Here is a 26,967-nt window from a genome sequence, read left to right as displayed (position 1 = left end):
AAACTTGAAACAAATGTCTACTGTTAGCTGTGATTCCACGATTGGGCAGCACTTGCTGAACAATCCTGAGTGCACTAACAGCTACACTAACAACCAATTTAAGATAATCAGTCAAGCTCATAACACGGCTCATTTACACTTGCTAGAAGTGATGTATATTCATGTGCAGGGACCCAATCTCTGCAAACAAAAGGAATATGTTCAAGCCTTATGCCTTTTTTGAATTACACAGGAGCTGGGTAGCCTATAGTTCCCTATTGCTTTCTCCATGGCACATCTCAGTCAATCAGAGTTGACTTCCCAACCAATCAGGATCCTTCTCTCCTGTAGTATAAATTGTTGTGATTGTTAAAATTTGGCATTCTTGGGTTTGTTCTGATGAGTGCTAGACGAAAAGCTTCAGCAACATGTCTCTTTTCAGCAATAACCTATAAAATTCTAAAATACGTTAATCTTAAAATTATAAATCTCAACATATCTTCTGAGATTTACTAACTGAGAAGTGGTTAAACAATTCATTTTCATTTACAATTAAAAGCAATTTCTGAATAAGTTTTATTTTTGGAAATTAAATTATTCATGTCAGTACACATCAGGCAGCCCATCCATACAAATGTGAGGGCGTTTACTATTGAGGAATTAACAGCATAACATTGATTGTTCTGATTCCTGTGAAGACGTAAATCAAAATAATGTGAATGTGATCTCAATTTTATCACTAGAGAGAGTTTGGAATATCAATATGCCTGCTTGCCAATTGTTAGAGTGTAATTAGCTCTCTAACCATCAGACCTGCTACATCTAACCATCTTTGCCACTGTGAAGGTAGCTCACTGCTGTACTTTTAACATACAATGCCCAATTAATTAATTTAAGACTCTGCGCTATATACAAAATATATATTTTTGCCAGGTGTTTTCAGACCTCACAAAGTTGTACTCCCTGCACAAATGGATACAATCCTATCAATGTTGGCATATGTTATAGCTTTATTGCATTGGACTTGAACTCATTGATGCACAGTAATTTCTGAACAGATGTAAATTTTAATGTAACCTGGATATCCAACACTTCATAATATGCTTAATTCTTCAACTGTGAAAATCTTAATCTTAAAGGTTCGATCGACTATGGATCCCATGAAGCCTCATGGCATGACGTCCAATATGAGCAATGAAACATCCTAATCATTACCACCTACAGCCATTTTCTACACCCCACATCCCGCCCCTCTGCTAATGAATCAGCACTCCTCCACGTTGAACATCACTTGGAAGAGACACTGAGAGTGGCAAGGGCACAGAATGTACACTGGGTGGGGGACTTCAATGTCCATCACCAAGAGTGGCTTGGTAGCACCACTACTGACCGAATACTAAAGGACATATCTGCCAGACTGGGTCAGTGGCAGGTGGTGAGGGAGCCAACAAGAGGGAAAAATCTACTTGACTGCTCCCTCACCAATCTACATGTTGCAGATGCATTTGTCCATGACAGTATCAGTAGGAGTGACCACTGCACAGTCCTTGGGAAGATGATGTCCCAACTTTGCACTGAGGTTACCCCCACATCGCGTTGTGGCACAACACTGTGGTAAATGGAATAGATTTCAGATAGGCCTAGCAACTCAAAACTGTGCATCCATGAGGCCCTTTTACCATCAGCAGCAGAATTGTATACAACCACAATCTGTAACCTCATGGCCCAGCATATCACCCACTCTACCATTACCATCAAGCCACAGGATCAACCCTGGTTTAATGAAGAGTACAGGAGGGCATGCCAGGAGCAGCACCAGGTATACCTAAAAGGTGTTAACCTGGTGAAGATATAACACAGGACTACTTGCATACCAAACAGCAGAAGCAGCATGCAATAAACAGAACTAAGTGATCCCACAACCAACGGATCAGATCTAAGCTCTGCAGTCCTGCCACATCCACTTGGGAATGGTGGTGGACAATTAAACATTTAACTCGAGGAGGAGGCTCTAAAAATATTCCCATCCTCAATGATGGGGGAGTCCAGCACATCAGTGCAAAGGTCAAGGCTGAAGCATTTGCAACCACCTTCAGCCAGATGAGCCAAATGGATGATCCATCTTGGCGTCCTCCTGGGTGCCCAGCATCACAGATGCTAGTCTTCAGCCAATTTGATTCACTCCATGTGATATCAAGAAGCTACAACACTGGCATTTACCCGACAATGTGGAAAATTGCCCAGCTATGTCCTGTACACAAAAAAAAGCAGGGCAAATTCAACCTGGCCAATTACTGCCCCTCAGTCTACTCTTGATCATCAGTAAAGTGATAGAAGGTGTCATTGACAGTGCTATCAAGTTACTCAGCAATAACCTGCTCACTGACACTCAGTTTGGGTTCTACCAGAGCCACTCAACTCCTGGCCTTATTACAGCCTTGGTCCAAACATGAACAAAAGAGCTGAACTCCAGAGGTGAGGTGAGGTAAGAGTGACTGCCCTTGACATCAAGGCAGCATTTGACCGAGAGTGGCATCAAGGAGTCTTAGTAAAACTGAAGCCAATGGGAGTCAAGGGAAAAAATCTCCGCTGGTTGGAGTCTTATGCAGGATGACGGAAGGAAGATGGTTGTGGTTGTTGGAGGCCAATCATTTCAGTACCAGGACACCACTGCAGGAGTTCCTCAGGGTAGCGTCCTAGTCCAACCATCTTCAGCTGCTTCATCACTGACCCTCCCTCCATCATAAGGTCAGAAGTGGGGATGTTTGCTAATGACTGCACAATCTTCAGCACAATTCGCGACTTCTCAAATAGTCCATGTCCAAATGCAGCAAGACCTAGACAATATCCAGGCTTGGGCTGATAAGTGGCAAGTATCATTTGCACCACACAAGTACCAGACAATGACCATTTCCAACAAGAGAGAATCCAACCATCCTCTTGACAGTAAACATAATACCATTGCTGAATCCCCCTCTATTAACACCCTGAGGGTTACCATTGACCAGAAACGGAACTGGACCAGCCATGTAAATACTATGGCTGCAAGAGCAGGTCAGAGGCTAGGAATCCTGCGCTGAGTAACTCACCTCCTGACTCCCCAAAGCCTGTCCACCATCTACAAGGCACAGGTCAGGAGTGTGATGGAATACTCTCCACTTGCCTGGATGAGTGCCGCTCCAACAGCACTCAAGAATCTCGAAATCATCCAGGACAAAGGAGCCTGCTTGATTGGCACCACATCCACCATCTTCAATATTCGGTCCCTCCACCGCTGATGCACAGTGGCAGCATTGTTTACCATCAATAAGATGCAATGCAGCAGTTCACCAAGGGTCCTTTGACAGCACCTTCCAACCCATGATCTCTACCATCTAGAAGGACAAGGACAGCAGATGCATGGGAACATCACCACCTACAAATTCCCCTCCAAGCCATACACCATCGGGACTTGGAAATATATTGCCGTTTCTTCTCTGTTGCTGGGATGACCAAATGTTGGCCTAGCCAGTGACACCCACATCCTGTGAAATAGTTTTTTAAAAATATTTTTATCGTGAACATTTACTGCTCAACTTTGCATTGGTTTTACCTTGCACTAGTGCTATCAATGGGAGCTGGTTAGCTCAGTTGGCTAGACGGCTAGTGTGTGGTTCAGAATAATGCCAACAGCCTGCATTCAGTTCCCGTTTTGGCTGCCGTAGACTTGGAACCTGCTTCCTCACCCTGCCTCTGAGAGTGGAAGGCAATGGCAAACCGCCACTGATTAAAAGCTGCCAAGAAAACAGCTCAGGATGAAGCATCAGCAGACAATGAGCCAAGGACCTGCCTTCAGGCAGAGCACACATGACCTGGCAGCACTATCATTGACACTTTTTTCAAAATATGGATGGCAAGCTGTCTGCTAAATAGGAAATAGAGAGCTGTTATTAAATGTACCTACTCAGACTAGCAAAAGGTGGGAAGAGCTCCACAGGGATGGGTGCTAGGACCCTATTGTTCACAATTCACATTGATGATCTGGACTCAGGAATTGGAAGTACAATTTCAAAACTTGCAAATGATGCCAAATTGGGAGGGATATTTAATATAGCAAACAATGCAATAAATACATACAAACATTAATAAACTGGCAGAATTGTCATGTAATTGGTAAATGAATTTCAATATAGAAAGTGTGTGCGGTGGCGCATTTTGGTAGGAATAATAAGCAGGTCACATACTGCTTGGATAATAAGAGTGAATGGGTACGAAACTAGAGTTACAGGCACACAAACCACTAAATGTAGCAAGTTAGAAGGGCATCGAACAAACCCAGAAATAAAGTTCACCTCAAGAAAATCGAATTGAAAAACAGAGGAGGTCTGTTATACTTGTATGGAACCTTGGTCGGACAACTGCTTGGAGTTCTGTGCACACTTCTGGTCTCCATATTATAAAAAGGATATGCAGGCATTGGAGAAGGTGCAAACAATATTCATAAAAATGATAAAACAACTGATAAGAATATCCTATCAGGAAAGGATAATCTTATCAGGAAAGACTGAACAAGCTGGGGCTCGATTCCATAGAGAAAAAGCCGAGAGGTGTCCTGATAGAGGTCTTTAAGATAATGCAAGCGTATGGTAGAGTAAATGTAGATAAAATGTTTTCACTTGTCAGGAAGTCCAAGCTAGAGATCATAGCTATAAGATAGTCACTAACAAATCCAAAGGGGAATTCTTTACCCAGTAGAATGTGGAACATGCTGCCACAAGGAATAGTTAAGGCAAATAGCATAGTGGGGAGGCTGGATAAGCATTTGAGGGATAAAGAAATAGAAGGATACACTGAGAGAATTAAGTAAGAGGAGTGGTTGAAGGCAGAAACCCTGTCATAGACCACTTGGGTCAAATAGCCTGTTTCTATATTGCAGACTTGATGTGTCATGTCTAAAACATGAATGTGATGTGGCCCCCCAAATCAGTGTTTATCTTTCCTGAAACTCCCCTGCCACAGCATCAAAATGGCCTTAATCAAAGTCAGAAGTTACATCATATATGACCGTGTTTATATGTCATTGCATTTCATTCCTTGTCCTCCTTGACGTCTCTGCAGCCTTTGACAGTTTACCACAGCTACCTCCAACACCTCTCCTCTGTTGTCCAGTTTGCTGGGTCTATCTTCCCTGGGTTCCACATTCTCCTATTCAATCATAGCCAGAATGTATCTCACAATGCTTCTTTTCCTGCCCCTGCATTGTTCCCTCCAAAGTCCCCCAAGAATCTATTCTTGAACCCCTCCTTTTCCCCAATTTCCCGTTGCCCTTTAATAACATCATCCTCAGACATGGGGTGAGCTTCCACATGTATGCTAACAACGCTAAGTATTCTCACCACCATTTCAACTGATTCCTTCATTGCTTTTGTGTTGTCAAGTTATTTGTTTAACATCCAGTCATGGATCAGTCATAATTTCCTCCGGTTAAACATTGGTAAGACTGAACCATTGACTTGAGTCCCAGAACAAACTCGGTGCATTTGCCACTGATATAACTGCCCTTTCTGCCATTCAGGTTGAACCAGAAAGTTTGCAAGCTACACATCTTATTCGATCTCAAGCAAAGCTTCCAACCCCATATCCATTCCATCACAAACAACACAAACTCACACCTCATTAACATCACCTATCTCGGCCCCTATCTCAGCCAATCTGCTGCTGAAACCTTCATCCATGACTTTATCACCTTTAACCTTGACAATTCCAATGCTCTCCTGATTGGCCTTCCATCATCCACCTTCCAAAACTTCAGTTTATGGCGTGAGCTATGAATCAGTGGTGGCACTCTCACCTTGGAGTCAAAAGGTTGTGGGTCCACACCCCATTCTAGAGACTTGAGCATATAACCTAGACTGAAACACAACATACTTCAGTACAGTGGTGAAGTGAGTGGAGATGCCACCTTTCAGATGAGATAAAGAGTTTTTATTTGCCCTCTTAGGTGTATGTAAAATGCTATATAACTGTAAGTTATGATTGTCCTTTGCAAAATTTAAGTTATGATTGTGACTGAAATAAAGCACCAAAGGACATAGTAGCAGAATTACCACCTCACATCACATTTACATTATTTACTTACATTTTTAAGTAGTGCTGATAATGGAAAATGGGAGCAGCAGCTATTTATAAAGTTGATGGTGCAGCATTCAGAGGAGCAATCTTAAGGGATAGCTTCACACATTTTTGGTTTCATACTTGCTGCAGTGTAATTCAGCGTAAAGAGGGCATTTTAAATTTCAAATGTTTCCCATTGGTTCAGGGGTTGTCTTTATATTTTTCAGTCGTCTGTTCACTTAAATGAACATTTCACTGATATCCAGGTGCCAGTTAGTCATCCAGTCTACATGTGTCTAATTATCCATGTACAGTAATCTGCAATACCTTAATTTCACAGCTTTGTGAAACCAGCTCAGTACTGCTAGCTCATATTTCACTGAAGCAAGTATCAACCTCAAACAGATAGCTGCAGTATAACAGAGCATTATACACCAGTTGCTGCAGTACTTCAGTCTACAGAAAGCTACTGAAGGACAGCTTGAGGGATCTGTGTCTTACTGAGATAATTCATCAACAATTGGATGCCACCGATTTTCTCTTCAACACGAGCAGATGTATTCAGCAAATGCTCCACCTTGGTACAGTTATTCGATATACTGGAAGTTGCGTACTGTGCAACATGCTCACATAACTTGTCTATCTGAATTTGCTGAAACACATCCTGCAGTGGTTTGGCAGGCATTTCCAACACATGGCAACAATCTGTAACCTCAAAAAGACTTGGAGCTCTGCCAAAATAGGCATGTGTTTGGTGTCAATGCAACGTGGTGAGGGTAAGTGATCCATTTTGCAACACTGGGTTATGTTTGTGTTTCTAATTTCCTGATTCATGGAGTTGGCATGATTTATTTTTCAATATGTTTGTGAACAACAGTTGGAACTACAGTAAGGTGATAGCAATTGTATTAATGTGTTTAATGTAGTGCCATTTCATACAGCTCCATTGACAATGCAGATAATAAAGCAAATAGCACTGGAGGGAATTAGTATTTGTGAAGAATGCTTGCCAGCTATTGCCGCTAGTTTGATCTTGGTGAAATATGCATTTAAAATGCATAGTTATTTAAACATCCAAAGTTCCACACTCAGCTCGTGTGCTATTTCCCCATGTCCATATGTGCACTGATGACCTGGACCTAATTCCTCTGTTAGGCTCAAATGGTATGAATGCTTGTGCTGCTGCTGCAGAATTTACATTTTTGCAGTAGCTTTAACCTGAAAACTGAATAGGGGAAGGAGTAAGAAAGTCAAAATATCTGTCAGGGAATAGTAGGACATCATTGTGCTTACTTTGAACACACAGAGCTAGAGTATTTGTTTCATGAGGTTCGAAGGAGGAGGGAGAGCTTAAAAGAAATCTTATGTTTGAACAAGTAGTAGAAAAGTTCAATTCTGTTTAAATATTCCTTTGGAAAATTTTGAGGTCAAAAATGTTTCCATCCTGTGGATGGGTTTACTGAGTCTTTCAGTTAAGATTCTCTCTTGGGCTCCTGTTAGGAAAGTTGAGATTCACAAGATCTATTGAGTAGGAGAGAGAGGTGGAAAGAGAAGCAGAAGCTGTTCAAACATACCAAAAGAATCCGGCAGACACAGTTTAATAAACCATTTATAATCAACAGCATATAGATTGCAGCCATATTAACTTATGCTTATAACGCACAAATGCATTTACCTTCAGGAACAGAGGTATTTACAATTCAAAAATAATTAACTGGTTGTGATGCACTGGAAAATCTCCACAGGACACATGAAAGGCACTAAATTAATATTAAATATATATTTTTTTTAGTTCTTTTTCTCTTTCTACATAATTTCATTAAACATGAGTAAATGGATATCAGGGACTATAAGTTTTAACATGGAGGTGTGAATTAGGAATCAGGAATTCTCCTGATATTGTGATCCCACCTCTGTCCTGGCAGAACTGGCTGGTGGGTTTTCATATCTTGGAGGGTGGGATAGCTTGGAGTGGGGCCAGCTGCTGTAAACAGAGGCGGGCTGATGCCAATGTGACCAGGTTAAAATATCCTCCGTTTCCAGAGATATTGGCCCAATTCTTCATATCAGCATAAAGCATCCTTCACCCCCTTTACTCCTCACCTCCTTTCCCCCCTTTAACTCCCCTCACCCACTGACACCCCTCAACCCCTTAGCTCTTATCCCAAACCACTCACCCAGTATCCACTTTATAAACAACTCAAAAGCCTTATCATAACATTTTGAAGTTATTAGACAGCTCATAAATATGTCAAAATAAACAAATACACTTGAATAGGTTTTTTGAAAAACCATTGTCCTCTTCAGAACCTCAGAAATCTGACAAAGCCATCAAACTCACATTCCCTGGGACAGCTGGATAAATGAACTTTGCAGTAAATAATCTATTAGTGTTTTGGAATGCAGCCAAGCCATCATACTTGAATTCCTTAGGGCAGCTGAGTAAAAAAGAACTATGTATTACAGAATCCAGCAGTGCTCTTGAAGGCAGCCAAAAGTTCATACATCTGTCAAAGCTTTCAAACAGCCAAACAGATGGCTGAGTTGTTCTGCAATGAATGAATGAAAATTATGGGGAGAATTTAAACAATCAGCTCTCGATCTCACACTGGGAAAGCCTTTCAATATTGTGCAATTTAGAATAGCAGTTTATCCATTACATAATCTACTCTAATGCATCTGAAGACTTTTCCACTTCTATAATGCTGTTCTTTCCTTTGACAGCTTGCCATTTATTAGAAGTAACACCCTGACAAACACATTATTTGATGTTTACTTGCTTTTTCCAATCACTGCACTGTCATCGCTCACTTCAGTAAACATAACTCAGGCTTCAGCATTTCATGATGAACTATAAGGAAGGTTACACCTTGTATATTTGACACCTTGCATACTCTTCCTGCCTCTAACCTATGGTTCCTGCCCCAACTCTACTAGTGTTTTTTTTTACAAATGTTTCCAAAGTGTGGCTGCCTTGATGAAAATTGGAGAAGTTCTGAAATATCCACTCCTAGAATGATGCCAGCAACTTCAACAGGGCTGTGTGTGGAGTTCCCAGCCTGCCCCCCTACCCCGCCATGTGCCACTGAAAATGTCCAGCATGGGAATGGGGTTGGGACTTGGTTTGTGCACCAGCCGTTATCTTTTCCCATTCAACTCCGTTCAGTCCCATTTTGGGACTGCAAAATCTGACCCAGGTGACTGAATTGAGTCTAATATTAAATCTGAATATTTCTTGTATCCTCTGTTTATAACTTTTATATTTTGCTAACATATAATCGAAGCAGATGAAAGAACAAAAATGCATTTTAACTGCTTTTCCACTAAGTAATTGAAGCTGAAGCCTGTCAATATTCTGATTCATTATTTGCTGAGTCAACCCATTCATCTAACTTTGAACAATTTTGGCACATTGTTATCTTTACCATAATAGCATTCAAGCATAACCAAAACAAGGAAGGCAAAGCTTCAGTAAAGTTTGCTTAAAATATTCAAGACGAATTAAAATAGGTCAGTTAAGTCATTAATCCAAAATGTTAACCTGTTTTCTCGTTTAGTTGCTGAACAACCTGTTGTTCATTGCCAAAATTCAACTTTCCTTTTACCTCAATTAAAATATCCCGTGGGATGCTAACCCACAGACTTCTAAAATCCTGTGCACTTTAGCACTATGTCTGTGAGTCAGATTTTCCAGTTCACCAGTTGTTCTGAAAAAGGAACAAAATGGTTTTCGCTGCAGCATAGTGGGTTAAATTAGTGTAAAAGCAATATTTAGATTTTCTTAAACATGCCTCGAAGTTATGGCAAGAAATAGTGTGTTGTCCATTTGTAAGCGATCATGAGTTGTCACAGTTGTATCCATAGTTGTATTCCTATTTATCAAGGGCTGGATTCTTCTTTACTACCCCATTGCAAATTGGGTGGTATTGTGACAGAAACAGTGGGGAAATTCAGATGGAGAAGCCTGTTGGTTCTGCTAGTCGCTCTTTGCCTCAATCACATGCAAATGCTGCTGGGGATGCAGGAGCCAGCCTCCAGGCCCATTTTCTTCTGGCTGTCCCTCTTGCTGCCACTTCCTGTTCAGGGGAGCACACACTGGAGTCAACAACAAGTAAACTGGAAACACACAACCAGAATCGAGAGTGTTTAGGTATTACTAGTTGAGATCCTAAAGCATTGAACTCAGAGGAGACAGATTTTCATCTCATCATTTGGGCATCACACTGATGTTGCAGGTCACCTGCTCACTGTACAAATCGCCCAAAGAAATCACTGGGAGTGACAATTGGGTAATTATTACAATGGGTGGTCAATTCGCAATATCAGTTTTACACCCAAGCTGAAAGGTGAAAATCTACTTATGAGAGTCAAGGCCAAATGTAGACTGGAATTTTCTGGTCCCATTGGCGTCGGGCATCATGGCATGCATGGTGGGGGTTGGTGGGTGGTGGGTGGGAGGGGGGGGGGAGATCAATATGGTGAGGAGGCCAAAAATCAGTTTTACGCAGTCATGAAGCCAAAGCCATTTTGTGATCGTCCGCTCCACCCGTGAATGGCAACTGCCTTTCCTGCTGTTGGACATTGGGAACATCATTTTAATACATTTTCATCTACTTATAAGCTCCGCTCGCCGGAATCATCCCCCCATGTCAAAGTTACCATCCATGTTGGTGTGACTTCAGAATAGTATTATTCACGACTGCCTTTAAAAGGCATGCACCTAGTGACCTGAACTTCGAGGGGAACTTGGAGCTGAGTGCACGCTTGTGAGCATCGCCCATAGGACATTCAGGATGAGGTGCTGCGCATTTGCGGGATCACAGGCAAGTCGCTTTTTCACGGCTGACTTTCAGTATGGTGCAGGGACAAGGGCTCCAGTGCGGGTCAGACCGTGTGGGGTTGTGAGGCATCACAGACTGAAGGAAGTACTCAAGCACATGCCGGGAGTGGGGGGACATAGGTGGGAAAGGCAGCACAGACAAACTGAAGGAAAGACTCAAGCATATGCTGGGGGGAGGGGGGGAAAAGTGGGTGAGGGCAATAGCCTGCGCTTGGAGAAGCTTGTCAAAAGTGAGCATTCTTCCGCAGCTGAGACCATTCAGCTGCAGCTCCATTGACATGCTTGGAGTCGGACCTCTGCCCATTCAAGCAACACAAAAGCATGAAAGTGCCACCAAATGCTCCAGAACTTTTCACTCCTCGGGCGCAGACTGCAAATTAAGTTGGGTTTTAGGGGGCAGCAGAACAAATGGCCGACTGGGCATGTTGTAGAATTCCCTTGCGAAAGGTGGCCATGGCGCAGACACTGGGGAAAGTGCTCACAGCCCTTTGCAATGTCTTTGTTAAGGTTTGGACCAGTACCCATTATGGTTCAAGCTAACAGAGCAGCCTTGCAGTGTGGCTTAGGAGAATGCCTGCATTTGAGCTGAGAACACAGCATGCAGTCCAATGGCCAAAGCTGCTGTCAATCAGTCAAGCGGAGTGGGGCGAAAGTGAGTGGGGTTTTGGACAGCGATGAAGCGCACTACACACTGACCATCCAAACGGTGGCCAGCACTCTCCTGCATTCATGAAGGGGCCTTCTGACATAACCAAGAGGTTCTTAGTACACATATGCTAACCCACACGTCTCTCTCTTTGATCCTACAGAAGGACAACATCAGGATCATGGAGCCTGGTGATTTAGCAGTATGCTTCATGGCTTATAGGGAGCAGAGAAGTAGAAGAAGAGAACAGCGGAGGTGCCTAGCTTGGCAAAGGGAGGAGCACCTCCCTCAGGATGAACAGTCAGCAGGGGCTGCTGCGCATGGGGCTGAAGATCTTCAGCAAGCTATCACTCACAGGCGCCTCGCTAGACCCAGAGTCTATAGACAACACCTGTCATTCCTGCAGATGGCGACTGAAAACCATTGTCCCCGAAGACTGCGCATGTGTAGGGACCTGGTCAGTCACATATGGCACCTGCTGCAGGGTTTGGTGCCACAGGGGGGCCTGGAGGGCATCCACTGCCAGTGGCCATAAAAGTAACCACGGTGCTCAATTTTTACGCCAGCGGCTGCTTCCAGGGCTCCACAGTTGACTTGCGCAGGATTTTGTAAGCGTCCACACACAAGTGTATCCAGGGACGTCACAGACACCATCCTCACAAAGGCACTGAACTTTCTGCATTTTGCCCGGATCAAGAAAGCCAGGAAGCAAGAGCGCCTGAATTTGCACAGATCTCAGGTTTTCCACAGGTGCAGGATGCCATCGACTGCACTCACTTGGTGCTTAGATCTTTATGGCAACAAGCAGTCAACTATGTCAACCACAAGGACCTCCACTTGCTGAATATTCAGCTGGTGTGTGACCACCACAAACACATCCTACAGGTCTCCGCACAATTCCCAGGGAGCGGCCATGACTCCTACATCCTTAGCAGGTCTCAGATCCCTGACATCTTCCAGGGTCCACAGAGGCTGCAGGGTTGGTTCCTTGGGGACAAGGGCTACCCACAGAGGACATGGCTGATGAAGCCTATGCAGCGGCCTCAGACTGCAGCAGAGCGATGGTACAACCAGGCTCATGCCACGACCTGGACTTTGGTGAAGCAAAATATAGGCATTTTGAAAATGCAGCTCCAGTGCCTCGACAAGTCTGGTGGATCACTGCAATGCACTCCCCAGAGGGTTTCATGCACTATCGTCGCTTGCTACACACTCCACAAATTGATGCTGCAATGGGGGGAGGACCTGGCTGAGGAGGAGATGGAGGAGCTGCATGTATCTTCCGATAACGAGGATGTTGAAGGGCATGACAATGATGAGGTCCTCGGAGGCGAGGATGCCGATGAGGCCGTCGCACTGGCCAAACGAGGCTGGCATGCTAGTGAGGCCCCTATAGTCACAGGATTCATGGAGGATGAAGACAAGATGCAGTGAGGACAGTCCTGACATCCTCACCTTGCATCTGTGAACGTTTGACTCCTGTGTGGCTGATGGCAGCGCACATACCCTCAGTGCTCAGGCTCACTCACAGAGGAGCAGTGGAGACCTTAATAGTCACTAGCTTCCTTTGACATGTACCGAGGACACTCCACAGATCTTCATATTGCCTCTGCCTCTGTGAATGTCTGCCTCTGTGAATGTCTGCCTCCGTGAATGTCTGCCTCCGTGAATGTCTGCCTCCGTGAATGTCTGCCTCCGTGAATGTCTGCCTCCGTGAATGTCTGCCTCCGTGAATGTCTGCCTCCGTGAATGTCTGCCTCCGTGAATGACTCCTGTCTGGCTGAGGGCAGCTCGCTTGCGCTCTGTGATCAGGGTCATGTCATGGAGATGCAGCTGTGAAACTTTAAATGCATCTGACCTTTTGTCAGCCTTCAGCATCTGGCCCTTTTAGGAGCACAGCATCACCGGTCACAGACGCTGAAGAGATGGGGGGCCAGCCCCACCTAAAGGTGCTGAGAGCACACAGAAGAGGGGATTCGGATGGGCTGGACATCCCTGGAGGCATCTGGGTAGGTAACCCTGGGATGTTGATCCTCCACCCTATGGATGCCTGAGGGTTCCTGGCTGACTCCTTGAGGAGAAGGGAGCTGGAGTGAGATCGAGTTATCCCGCATACCTCTCATGTTGATACTGCTGGAGGCCAACTATGGCATCAGCGATGGAGTTTAGCCCACGCAGCAGTGCAGGACTGATGTTCTGGAACAAGGTCTTCATGGAGGCCAACATCCTACCAGTGTTAGGTCAACAATGGTGCATGCTGGCATGCCGGCGCTATCACCTCAGAATGAAGGCAGATGGACTCCTCCATCGTGCCTTGCCATCTGAAGAGTGCAGCGGACATCTCTTCCTGATGTTCCCGAGCTTGCCTTTGTAGCTCCAGCAACTGAGGTATGACCAAGTCCAGAGGGTCTGACTCAGACTCAGCAGATTTCTGACCTCCAGCAATCCTCTGAGTGCTGGCACCCTGGGAAGTCCCTGCCTCCACCTGCTGTGGATCAAACAGCACAGTGTGCTTGCCAGGTTGTGACCCTGAGGCTACTCTAGAACTAGGTCCCTCCGAGATGTGTGTACTGCACTGGTGGAGGGTGTGGGTAAGGGCTGTGATGGGCCTTCAATTAGGGTGTAATCAGGTTCTTCTTCCGAGGTGCCTTCAGGTCTTGAGTTAAGGACTTGGGTCATGGACCCTCTCGGCCGTTTCCCAGATGAGCCTGTGAAAGCAAGGAGAGATAATTAGTGCATGGCAGGGCACTGCAGAACAGGGAAACTCACTCACAGCATGGTTGTCCGATGGACGTTGCACTGCTGGATCCTCACTTGGTTGATCACCACCAACCCCGCCGTCAGCATAGGAACAGTCTAGGTCATTATTGGCTAGCTGGATGACTTTATTTTCAAAGTCTGTGAGGACCTTGATGTCAGGCTTTCCTCCACCCCTCTGTGACCTCTCCCTCTTGTTGTGTGCCAGCTTGTCCTGCATGAAAACAGATGGACAGACTGTAGGCAGGACACCTGCCAGGCCAGGTGAGATGGATGCCTGGCGTGTGTGGGTGGCGAGTGGTACAATGGACAGGATGAGGACATGGTCCACAGGGCAGATGAAGGTGTGTGTGAGAGAGTGAATTAATGATGTTCCTTGAACTGGCAGTGAGTGAGATCCATGGGGATGTGTGATGGGCTTGTGAGAGTTAGAGTTGAGAGTGATGAGAAGAGTGACTTACCCTTGCAGAATGGAGGAGATCATTCATCCTCTTTTGGCACTGGGTGCCTGTCCTCTTTTGCAGGGGATTGGCGCTGACCACCACTGCCACCACCTCCCATGCTGGATTGGTAGCTTTGCTTGCTGGTCTTCGCCCAGAGCAGGATAGAGGACTTCACAGTGGGCCTCCAATGTGTCCAGTAGGTGCCCGAGGGAGGCGTCACCAAATCTGGGGGCAGCAAGTTTCCTACCTTCAGCAGCCATGAATTTGCAGCAGCTTCCAATGCCTTAGAGAGAGCTTGTGCAGTACAGGGGCGTCCTTTAAATATGGTGCCTGGATTACTGAAGGCCTGAGGTAACTGCAGGGCGGGCGAATCAGAGGCTGCCCCACCAGCGATCTGCCTTGTTTCTTGGGAATGCATTATTGAGGCAGGAAGCACTGGGAATGGGACGATACAGCGTGAAAAGTCACCATTGAGACTGGCGGGTAAAACATCCTTTTTCCTGCCCACTACCACACATTGTGCAAATCTGGGATGATTCCTCCCATAGTCTTTGGATTAAGTGAGGTTAGAAAGTGAAGAAGAATTAGACCAGGGAATGCCGATATAATTTAGACCCTATTTTAAAGTCATCCACTATGTTCTTTTTATATTATACTTTTATTTTATATTATTATTTATTAAAAAGCAAATTTTCCAGCAAGTTGATAAGCAGAGAAGTAGAGTTTATTGCAGTGTAGTAGCTTTTTTACTATGCTACCCAAGGATCAGGAAGTGAAAAATGAGGCTCTATACTGCCCCCACAAGTTTGAGGATGTGAACACAGTGACAAGCTTATGTAGGCAATTTCCATTTTAAATATGTAGGAATTAAATAGGAATGTATAAATGGCAAAAGGTGGTGATCAAAAATGTGAATAAATGTGACAAAAGGACTTAAAATTCAGAACGTATATTCAGATGTAAGGTTTTTGATATATTAGAGAAAACGTTGACTGTATCTTGCAAAGTTATCAAATGCAATATTTCATTTAAAAGGTAAAAAGTCACAATTCCAGCATTTAATCAGAATGCAATTTGAATAAAGTAGAAAAACCTCTGCCTATTTGTTTTATTGATAATGTTTTAAAGCTTTTAAAAGATTTATAAAATACAAGAAACTATCACTGTTCAAAACAGATTCCTTTGCATAAAGGACCTCCTTTGCAAATACTCGATTACTTTGCCTGATAAAAATATCTCTACCAATTGCAAAGGAAAGTAAGTTCTACCAAAATTGTTCAAACCTTCTTCAGGCCAGCATTACAAAGGACAACAAATCAACTTGTTAACCACCATACAACTTAAGCTTAGTTTCACTATCAGAGAGGGTTCTTCTTATCCCCAAAGACTGACTTGTTAACAGTCTAAAAGCCATTGATCGATCCAGCGTGCGACAGCAATATAGAGTTTAACAGACAGTACAGTAGCACAATGTGCAATAATAACAGGCAAGAGGTTACAGGACAAACATAAACATTTTGCACAGTGGTGCTGGAGTGATATCAGCTGCATTCTCTACCGCTTGCTTTGGGAGAGCATAAGCTACCAGATGTCCAGCAGAATCTTCCATCAGCTGCCTCCGAAGCAATGCAGGAAAGTAATGCCAGCTGGCTTACTCAACTTCAAGTTGCTACGAGCTACGTTGGCTCAACTCTTTTCTAGACTGAGTAGAGGATTCTCTACCCTGGTAAAAATCAGCTGTTTAGCAAGTTCGTGATTGTGTATCTTTGTGGTTAGGTCAAGACAATCTCTGAATCTATGCCCCAACTAAAGTGATACTTCCACCCTCCGGCTAGCATTAACTCCAGATGGAAGGATGGACTCCCTAGGTGACATTTTAATCAGCATCCCCATTTATCATAGCAGTTCCTGCATCCTCCTCAGTGTGAGCAGTATGTCATTATATATATAGCAAGAAGGAACAATTATCATGAATGGACTTCTGAGTATAGCTTTTCTTAAACATACATATACATGTTTCTCATGGAGAAAATCTTTTTATGGATTGCATATTAGAAAACTTAATAGATTGTCCATACATTGTAAGTGCTACAGTTCAGTACTGAAACTTTGCTAGAATACGTTATAATAATGTCAGGGGCTCACACAAATTCAAGGATTTGCAGTAAACTCATAATCGCTGATTGTAGTATTCTAGGGAGTGTTTATCTGACTTGCAAATTATTTAATTGATTTATGTTGAAATATGGTCATACTTATAAAGGGTCAAGGGAATGCTCAGTGCTATATGGCAACAGAGGAATTAGTAATCAAGTAATTTATGAGGCGTGTTATTAAATTTAACATTTGAAGTCTCAAGTTCAAAGTTTCCACTGCAATGAGTGCATCAATAGAATGGTGATGGGTGTTTTCCATGCTCAACATAATGTTTATTTTATTCTGAAATGAATAGTTCTCATGCTCCAGTTAGGGACCAGTGGGCGCAGAGCAAAACGCACAGCTAGTAACACCCAAGCTGTGCTGCAGACTTTTAATCAAACTCCAACTGCCATGGGGGAGCTACATGCATGGATGCTTGTGCACATTCACAGGCCTCTGAACCCTGGAAGTTACTTTTTCAAGTTTTTGAAATCCTGTGTGGAAATGTCTATTTTCCTTGGCTTCACTTTATTGAGGTCGGAATTTTACGGCCCCGTCGTGGCGGGGAAGGGACCATAAAATGTGGCAAGTCATTCAAAACTCAATTGACTTTGGCGGGAACATAAAATCCCAATGGCATAAAATTCAGCCCCAAATGTCTTGAGCAACTTTCAAATCAGGTTTGATGCCACACTTGAAACATTTTGCAGCAATGATATTGGCCCATGAGCATCACTTTGTCTGATGATGATTCTGTGGCTTGGAACTCCATTCTTTAAACTTGTAAAATTAAAAGTGATGCTGGGCTCTGCGAAGAACTTCTGAACTCCAGAGGTGAGGTGAGAGTGACAGCCCTTGACATCAGGGCAGCAACAAGGATCCCTAGCAAAACTTGAGATAATAGGAATAAGGGGGGAAATTCTCCACTGGTTGGTGTTATATATGGCACAAAAGAATATGGTTGTGGTTGTTGGAGGTAAATCATCTCAGTCCCAGGGCATCACAGCAGGTGTTCCTCAGGGTAGTGTCCTAGGCCCAACCATCTTCAGCTGCTTCATCACTGACCTTCCCTTCATCATAAGGTCAGAAGTGGGAGTGTTCACTGACTGTTACATAATGTTCAGCACCATTCACGACTCCTCAGATACTGAAGCAGATCGTGTCCATATGCAGCAAGACCTGGACAACATTCAGGCTTGGGCTGACAAGTGACAAGTAACAAGTAACACTAACGCCACACAATTGCCAGCCAATGACCATCTCCAACAAGAGAAAATCCAACCATCTCCCTTTGACATTCAATGGCATTACCATCACTGAATGCCCCGCTATCAGCATCCTGGGGGTTACCATTGACCAGAAACAGAACTGGACCAGCCATATAAATACTGTGGCTACAAGAGAAGGTTAGAGACTGGGAATTCTGTGACAAGGAATTGACCTCCTGACTCCCAAAAGCCTGTCCACCATCTACAAGGCACAAGTCAGGAGTGTGATGGGATACTCTCCACTTGCCTGGATGAGTGCAGCTCCCACAACACTCAAGAAGCTCAACACCATCCAGGACAAAGTAGACTGTTTGATTGGCACCACATCCACCACCTTGGCACCACAGCCACTGACACACTGTGTCAGCAGTGTGTACTATATACAAATTGCACTGCAGCAACTTGGCAAGGCTCCTTCAACAGCACCTTCCAATCATGCAACCTTCAACACCGAAAGTGACAGGGACAGAAGGTGCATAAGAACATTACTACCTGCAAGTCCCTTCCAAGTCACACACCATCCTGACTTGGAACTATATCACTGTTCCTTCATTGTCACTAGGTCAATATCCTGGAACTCCCTTCCTAACAGCACTGTGGGTGTACCTACACCACATGAATTGCAGCAGTTCAAGAAAGCAGCTCACCAGTGCCTTCTCAAGGGCAATTAAGGATAGGCAACAAATACTGGCCTATATTCCGTGAAAGAATCAATTTTAAAAATCTTAAAATTAGATCTAGGCTATTCAGGAGTAAAATCATGAAGTATTTTTCACACGATGTGTGAAAATTAGGTATTCCGTCCCTCAAAAGGCTGTAGATGGTAGGGGAGTTGATATTTTCAATTTAGACGCTGCTGGCATTTTATCAGCTAAGGGCATTAATTTTGTTCCTTTATTCTTTTTATGGGATGTGGCATCACTGGCAAAGCCAGCATTTGTTGCCCATCCCTAATTGCCCTTGAACTGAATATTTCAGAGGACAGTTAAGAGCCAACCACATTGCTGTGGATCTGGAGTCACATGTACATCAGACCAAGTAAGCATGGCAGATTTCCTCCCCTAAAGAACATCAGTGAACCAGTCGGGATCATACAACAATTGATAGCAGTTTCATGGTTACCATTACTGAGATAAGCTTCATCTTCCAGATTTATTAATTGAATTTAGATGACACCAGCTTCTATGGTGGGATTTGAACCCCTGTCCCGCGGGCATTAACCTCGACTTCTGGATATCTAGTCTGGTGATATTATCACCATACCCCCAAGTGAAGATCAAAGGCAAATAAATGGAGCTGACACAGGTACAGATCAGCTGTGATCTAACTGAATGGTGCAACAGGCTCCTGATGCATCTTTAACAGGTGAGAGAAAAGGTATATTTAATACTTGCATTTCTCTGACACCTTATCTTATTCTTAAAAAATATCAATTTGTTCACTGACTTAATTTTTGCAGTGCAATGGCTGAAAATATAAGGAAATGCATTACAATTTCACTAAATGTTAGGTGTTTTTTTAATATGTCAAAACAGCATTTTTTTTTGAAAAACAGGCTTTTTTCCCAGAAGTTATCATTCTGTATACATATTGGCCCAACTCTTCAGAGCTCCAGATCGTCAGAGACCAGACATACTACAGAAGATGTGTGTGAGGACCCTGTGGAAGTCCTGATGCACAGACTTACGTTGGAATTGCCTTGAAAGTTTAAACTTCTGATGGGCAATTCCCCTATTGCCTGGCACCCTGCAGGAACATCTGTGATTCTGAGCCAGAGTTGGAGGCTTCAGAGAGATCCATAGGACTTAGCTGAATAGTTATCCAGGAACTGTTACAGAGATTAAACCTAGTCATACACCTGGTAACTGCACAAGCAACTCAGCACTCCAATCATACACCCTAATCCTCCCAACTATCCCCCAATCACCCAACCGCCCAACTAGCCCCACGACCTGACCAGATACAACTAATCTCCAACCCAACCAGATTCAACTAATTGCCAACTCAACCGGACTAACTTCCAACCTGACTATCCCCACCCCTCTGCCAATCCAATCCGACTACCCCACCCGCCCCAATCTGACCCAACTATCCCAATTGGACCCAACTACTCCCCCCCCCCAGGCCACCCAACTACAGCCTTGCCCAACTCAACCTGATTACCTACCCAGGCAGACCAGACTGTCCCTGACCTAACCCCCCACTGACCGGACCTATCTCCCAAACCACCTGCTCACCCGCCTATCCACCTCAATCACCTATCCACCTCACCCATCTACCCATTCACTAACCCACAAAGACTGGACCTTTAAACTTACCAGATAGAATACGGCAGCTAGTGTGGTAAAAAGGGGGAGTACCCTGCCTTCCCCCAACTCTATTCTATTCTGACGGAGTTCCCCAGAGACACTGTGCTGCGTATTTCTCTAACAGCCAGGATCAGAAGATCCTGGAAAAAATATGCAGCAGCATGGGATCAGGAGAATCTTCACACGCAGCAGCAATGCACCCAATATTGCCGCTGCTTGGAAGGTTCAGGCCAATGTGTGCAAAGCATTGGTACTGATGGCGATCTATTCTGATGAGGGTCATCAACCTGAAATGTTAACTGTTTCTCCACTGTTGCCACCTGATTTGCTGAGCATTTCCAGAATTTTCTGTTTTTTTTTCCCAGATTTCCAGCATCTGCAGCACTTTATTTTTATATTATATAAATGCAAGTTGTTATGAAGTGATGCCAAATTTTGCTCAGGCACGGGTTCAACCTTTCTCGTCACTGAGTTCCCAATCGCAACTGTGAGGCAGTGCCCAGCAGTAATGGAAGAGTGATAAGTAAAATGAAATGTGTAGCCTTCACTGAGCTGCACTCATAATTCTATGAAGAGCTGCCCAACATCAGCATTGGTGCATGATTTGGGAATAGAATTTTATTCCTGTTTTGACAAACTGAGGTGGTGTGTGGCTGTGGATGGAAATCAGTAAAACATAATTAGGAAAAATAAAATCAATCTGTATATTTGCCTCGGTCTTTTCCTTTTAAAACTTTCAACTACATTTAGTTATATTTTGTGATCATTTTTCTTAAAGTCTTTCTTCCAATATATTGAAAAAAATGCCCAGTATCTAAAAGTTATTGGTATGGAGACCCAGAATTCAAAAGTTGTCAGTAACCTAATTTGCTCTCACTGAACTGCGAAATTACATTTTAATCAAAAATAAATAGAGCATGTTTTTTTCTACTGAGTAACTCCTAATTATCTAACTAAACTTTTCTCAATTTGAATTAAGCCAAGCCACCTGTTTAAGTTAAAAATTACTTTGATAGCAAGTAGTGCAATTTAAACTATGTTGTTCAAATAAAAGGAAAGGCACAAGTCAATTTTAATTAATTCATAGATTAACAATGTTGCAATGCTGAAATGCAATTTACAAGCATTCTAATAAATAAGATTAAATTGATTTAATTTAAATAAATTAGTGACTACATATGTGAATTAACTCAAAATAGTAATTTTGAAGCAAATATCCTTTGTAATTAATTTTAACATTTATGACTTGAAAAATTATTTTTTCGACCTTAGAAGCAATTAACTAAGTGATGTCTGATAACTGTGATAATGGCACTGAGGTTGTTAAGAACTGTAGCAATGGCACCAGAAATGGATGTTTTTCAGAGCAGGATTTCGGAATAAGAGGTTTATTTCAGTAGCTAGGGAATTATCTCAGGTCTATGGAATTTCTGCAGCAGAAAGTCCCTCCTTGTTTAGAAGCATAATTAATTTTCTCTTCCCGAATTTCCCTTCCATTTCCATCATCCTCTTTCAGCACATCCTGTAGTCAGTAAGGTTAGGAAAGGAATTTCCTGCACCATGAACGCATATTTATGTCAACGTTTTTTCTATAAAAAAAACACTACAACTGCGAGCAGTTTCCTTGAAGTGTTTAGGAAAGGCTTCAAGGCGCATGCACCAACTCCAAGGCGGCATCAGGAGCTAATGGGGTCTGCGCCGCGCTGACGTCGTGTTCCAGTTACCGCTGACGTCACAATCCGTTCGTTACCGCTTATGTCACAATGTGCCCCTTACTGCTGACGTCACTTTTTTGCGATTAAAGTCGCCTCTCTAGTCGCCTCTGATGTCACAATCTTACCGCTGACGTCAGTCTTCCAGTTACTGCTAACCTGCTTGTTGCTGATGACGTCATGCGGCAGCCCCGCCCCCCCCGTGTCAGTTCAAACGGGGCAAATTGAACAGCCGGGCGGCGCGACACCTTTAAATGGTTTAAGGCCGATCGGCGCAGCTCACCGGCCCATTCTGTTCCCTGGTGATCGATCTGCGAATGGGATTGTGGCCTTGAAGGTGCCACATCCTCTCTCAATGCAGTTTGGACAATAGCACTGATGAAGTCATGCTTTTGCTCCTTCCAGATCTGAGTGCCGAGTAATGCCTCTTCCCGCAGGGTAATATATCCCGCTGCCTTCAATAAAACTGACACATTCTTCCAGCTGCTGGAATACAGCAGCCACATGCTCTGAAACCAGAGCCCCCCTGCACAATGGACACGCATCTGTCAGCATTCACACAACAGGCGCACCAGCAAACCGCCCTCAGCCAAAACAACCCCAGCAGCTGAGGCGGGCAGCTCTTGTTATAGTTTATTTCACCACTGAAACTTCATGACCCAAACCACAATAATTCACGGCGAGGGGAAAGAAAGCAATTTTAGTAAGCATGAAGTTTGGTGTGGCCTCTGTCCAGACAGGCTCCGATTGTGACAAAACTATAATAAAAGTTTAAAATACGTAAATTTGAGAAATCTGTCTTCACACTCCGTTGTCTCCGATCCTCTGTTAAAGCTACTTTAAAAAGTACAGTAACGGTAACATTAAAAATTCACTTATTTTACAGGAAAATTTAATTTTTGCGATCATATAATCATCGCAGTTACTTATTCTGGTACATATATCCGTTGTGTGGTAAACATCGGTTAAAGGCCTCTAAAGAGATCCAAAGGTACACCGAAAAAATGTGCTGTCCTTCCTCCAAACTATAATAAACGAATAAGACCCAAGTAAAAAATGTCAAACAAGCAGCATACTGAAATATAAAAATGTTTTAAAAATAGAAGAGTTGGAACATTTCATTGAGACAAACTAAATGTTCTGCCAAGATCTCGAAATACTTTGAGAAAACAGAAAAAAAGTTTTGCAGTTTATTTACATTTTCTTCACTACATTCAGCCCAACAGGAGTCGCTAAACAGCACCAGCTTACTTTTATTAAGTGAAAACATTGATGCTCGAACAACTTTTAATGCTTAGATTAGATTTAAAAGCAAAACTGTAACTTACCATCTCTCTGTATGGTAGAGGATCGCAAAGCTTTAATAGATCCACCTTGAGCTTTGGTGCCATGAAGGCGAAAGTCTCCAAACACTGTAACCAATATGAATAGCAATAACATTGGGATTTTTATAACCAGGCTCCACTGCTTAATTAATATCAAATCCAGTTAGGCGATGTGTACTCTTTAAATCTTCAAAGCGTTCTCTAAACTCTATCGTGTTTTTAACAAACTTTCAGCATCATTAATGCGGCGATAGAGAGCGATTTGTCTAAGACCTGCAGAAAAGAACGCCCCAAAGCTCAAAAGATGTAACAGGTTGATTCTTCGAATCCCCGATCAGGAATAAACAAGACTCCAAATTTCACCCAAAAACTGTGTCCTGTGGAGATCTCATCTTCAAAGAGTGCGAGCGCATCATCAACGCTTTCAAAACGCAATAAAAATAGAATCCTTGTAAGTGTCTTCTGACAGCCCTAACATATATGTGGTTTAAAAATGCAGAGGCAGTGATCGGTGCAGATCGCGCGTGTACTCCCACAGTCCTGGTGAGGAAATACGCCGGGTAAAGCATAAGGAAATAGCAGTGTAAACAAAGGGAAAAGCATTGCAAGCTACAGCTGAAGCTTTCACGTTGAGAGGAAAAAGTCTACACGTAGCAGTTTCTGTTTGACGCTGGGAATGTCATCCACAGTGCACAGTCCTTATATGACTCAGACTTGGCAACGCGTTGTTTTTTTTTTACACTTTATAGGATAAGAAACCAGTCTTAGGATGCAGTTTTTATGCTGCACCAACAACCCGTGAAATAATTAGTACAGATCAGCTGCCGTGCACTCGCAGCGTTAAACCACCATATTAGTACTGCATTCAAATCAGTTTATGTGATCACCTACGCTCGGCACTCTTACCCCAGTCGATCTTCCCTTTCTCAGAATGAACACCTGATTGGATTAAGCGGGATTTCTTTGCATTAACACCAATTTTAACAATTCAACACCTGGAAATAATATTAGTTAATCTTTTGTCACATCTGCAATAGTATCTGCTGCTTCAGTGGCATTGTTTTTGGAACCTTGCTGGATAACACACAGTCCACTCATACGTTGGGAGTGGGAGAGGTGCTTTGTGTATAATTGCAGTAAGTGTTGAAATTCGAAGTAGTAGTTATCTCTGATTCCTATGGATAAGAAACTTACAGCGCAGAAAAAGGTCATTTGGCTTTTCATGCCTGTGCTGGCTGTTTGACATATCAGTTGCACTTAGCCCCACAACCCTGCCTTTTGACCATAATCAGGTAAGTTCTCGTCCTCAAGTACCTATTCAACTGCCTTTTAAAATTATTTGTGGAATCTGTTTCCACCACAGAATCGTAGAAGGGTTACTGCACAGCAGGAGGCCATTCTACCCATCATGCCCATGCCAACTCTGGAAGAGCAACTCACTTGGCCCACTCCAAAGTCTTTTCCCTGCAAATTGATTTGCTTCAATGATAATCCAATTCTCTTTTGAATGCCTCAATTGAATCTGCTTCCACCACACCCTCAAAGCAGAACATTCTAGATCCTAATCACGCACTGCGTAAAAAAGCTTTCTTCATGTCACAGTTGCTTCTTTTGCCAGTCACCTTAATCAGTGTCCTCTGGTTCTTGACACTTCTACCAACAGAAACAAATCATCTGATCCTTATGACTTTTAAAACATTTATCAAATTTCCTCTTAATCTTCGCTTCGCCAAGGAGAACCACCCCAGCTTATGCAATCTAACCATATAGCGGAAGTTTGTCATCCCTGGACCATTCTCATGAATCTTTTATGCACCCTCTTTAATGCCTTCACATCATTCCTAAAATGTAGCGCCCAGAACTGGGCACCGTACTCCAGTTGAGGCCGAACCAATGTTTTATACATAACTTAGTTTTGTACACTATGCCCCTATGTAAAAAATACAGGATCCCATATACTTCATTAACTGCTTTCTGAAGCTGCCCTGCTGCATTCAATGATTTCTGCACATGTAACTCTATGGCCAGGATTTTCCGTGCCCGCTGGCGTTGGGCATGATCAGTGGCATGAACGGACAATATGGTGCAATTGGCTTCATGACGACGTGAAGCCCATTTGGGATTGTCCGCTCAGCCAGCCAATGGTGGGCCACCTTCTCTACCTTCAGACATCGGGAATCTCACTGTAATACATCAGCATATTATTATTAGGCCTGCCCGCAGGAATCGTGCCCCCTGCCTCCTGCTGGATCGTCTGCCCATGTTGGCAGGAAAACACAATGGTGTGGAACATGTCTTGACACGTGTGATGTGCAGAAGTCGGGACTTACTGCCGGGGCTTTTCTGACATTGCGGACATCGGAGGAGCAGAAGATGCTGGAGCCCAACAGCAATGGGATCCTGGAGGAATGTCCATGGCATGCTGGGTGGATTCTCATGGGCATGGCTCTGCTGCGAAGCAGCTCACGGAAGTTGGGAAATCACTTTTGATGCTCACAATGGATGATGGTCGAGGAGGTGGGAGAGGAAGGACTAGGATCGGCTGGGGAGGTGTCGGGGGTGAGGTTGGAGGGGAATGAAGGTGTCAGGAAGGGGGAGGTTGGGAGGGGGGAAATGAAAGTGTCAGGATGGGGGAGGTTGGGAGGGGGGGAATGAAGGTGCAGGATGGGAGAGGTTGGGAGGGAGTGAATGAAAGTGTCAGGATGGGGGAGATTGGGAGGGGGGAATGAAGGTGCAGGATGGGGGAGGTTGGGAGGGGGTGAATGAAAGTGTCAGGATGGGGGAGGTTGGGAGGGGGGGAATGAAGGTGTCAGGATGGGGGAGATTGGGAGGGGGGGAATGAAGGTGCAGGATGGGGGAGGTTGGGAGGGGGTGAATGAAAGTGTCAGGATGGGGGAGGTTGGGAGGGGGGGAATGAAGGTGTCAGGATGGGGGAGATTGGGAGGGGGGGAATGAAGGTGCAGGATGGGGGAGGCTGGGAGGGGGTGAATGAAAGTGTCAGGATGGGGTGAGGTTGCAAGGGGGAAATGAAGGTGTTGGGGGTAGGTTGGGAGGGGGGAGGGATAACAGGAGGAGGAGGATGTAACGGGGGAGAAGAAGGCAACTGGGGAGGTAGGTGTAAAGGGGGTGGAAGGCATAAGGGAAGGAATGTGGAGCGGGGAAGGTGTCCAGGGGGAGAAAGGGGTGTGGAGAGGGAAGGGTGTACAGGGGGAGGAAAGGGCAAGAGAGGAGAGGGAGTAAGGGTGGAGGAAGAAGTAAGAGTGGAGGAAGGAGTCAGGAAGGGAGTAGGAGTAAGGCTGGAGGAAGAAATGAGGCTGGTGGAAGAGGTAAGGGTGGAGGAAGGAGTCAGGAAGCGGGAGGGCCTAAGTGGTGGGGGAGTCAGGGCGGGTCGGAGGACTGGAGTGTGGGGTCAGGGGTTCCAAGCGGGGAACGGGTTCCAGGGTGGAAAGGGTTCCG

General features: G+C 44.1%; 1 protein-coding gene across 4 annotated transcripts in view; it reads right to left on the bottom strand.

The window, feature by feature from the left end:
- pdgfd (platelet derived growth factor d) overlaps window positions 1-24,182 on the bottom strand; it is a 211,780-nt gene extending 187,598 nt beyond the window's left edge. For 2 of the 4 annotated variants that reach the window (XM_078545535.1, XM_078545537.1), the window contains exon 1: window positions 23,515-24,182. In XM_078545535.1, the coding sequence (XP_078401661.1) occupies window positions 23,515-23,626 (112 nt within the window). In that variant the 5' untranslated portion in view covers window positions 23,627-24,182. The remainder of the gene's footprint in view (window positions 1-23,514) is intronic. The other 2 variants (XM_078545534.1, XM_078545536.1) reach the window with 1 other exon arrangement.
- Window positions 24,183-26,967: the final 2,785 nt, after the last annotated feature.

This window comes from Cetorhinus maximus, chromosome 7 (assembly GCF_964194155.1).
Source record: "Cetorhinus maximus chromosome 7, sCetMax3.hap1.1, whole genome shotgun sequence".
Lineage (NCBI taxonomy): Eukaryota > Metazoa > Chordata > Chondrichthyes > Lamniformes > Cetorhinidae > Cetorhinus > Cetorhinus maximus.
The sequence above is the reverse complement of the archived record's forward strand: the minus strand, read 5'-3'. Positions and strand labels throughout refer to the sequence as shown.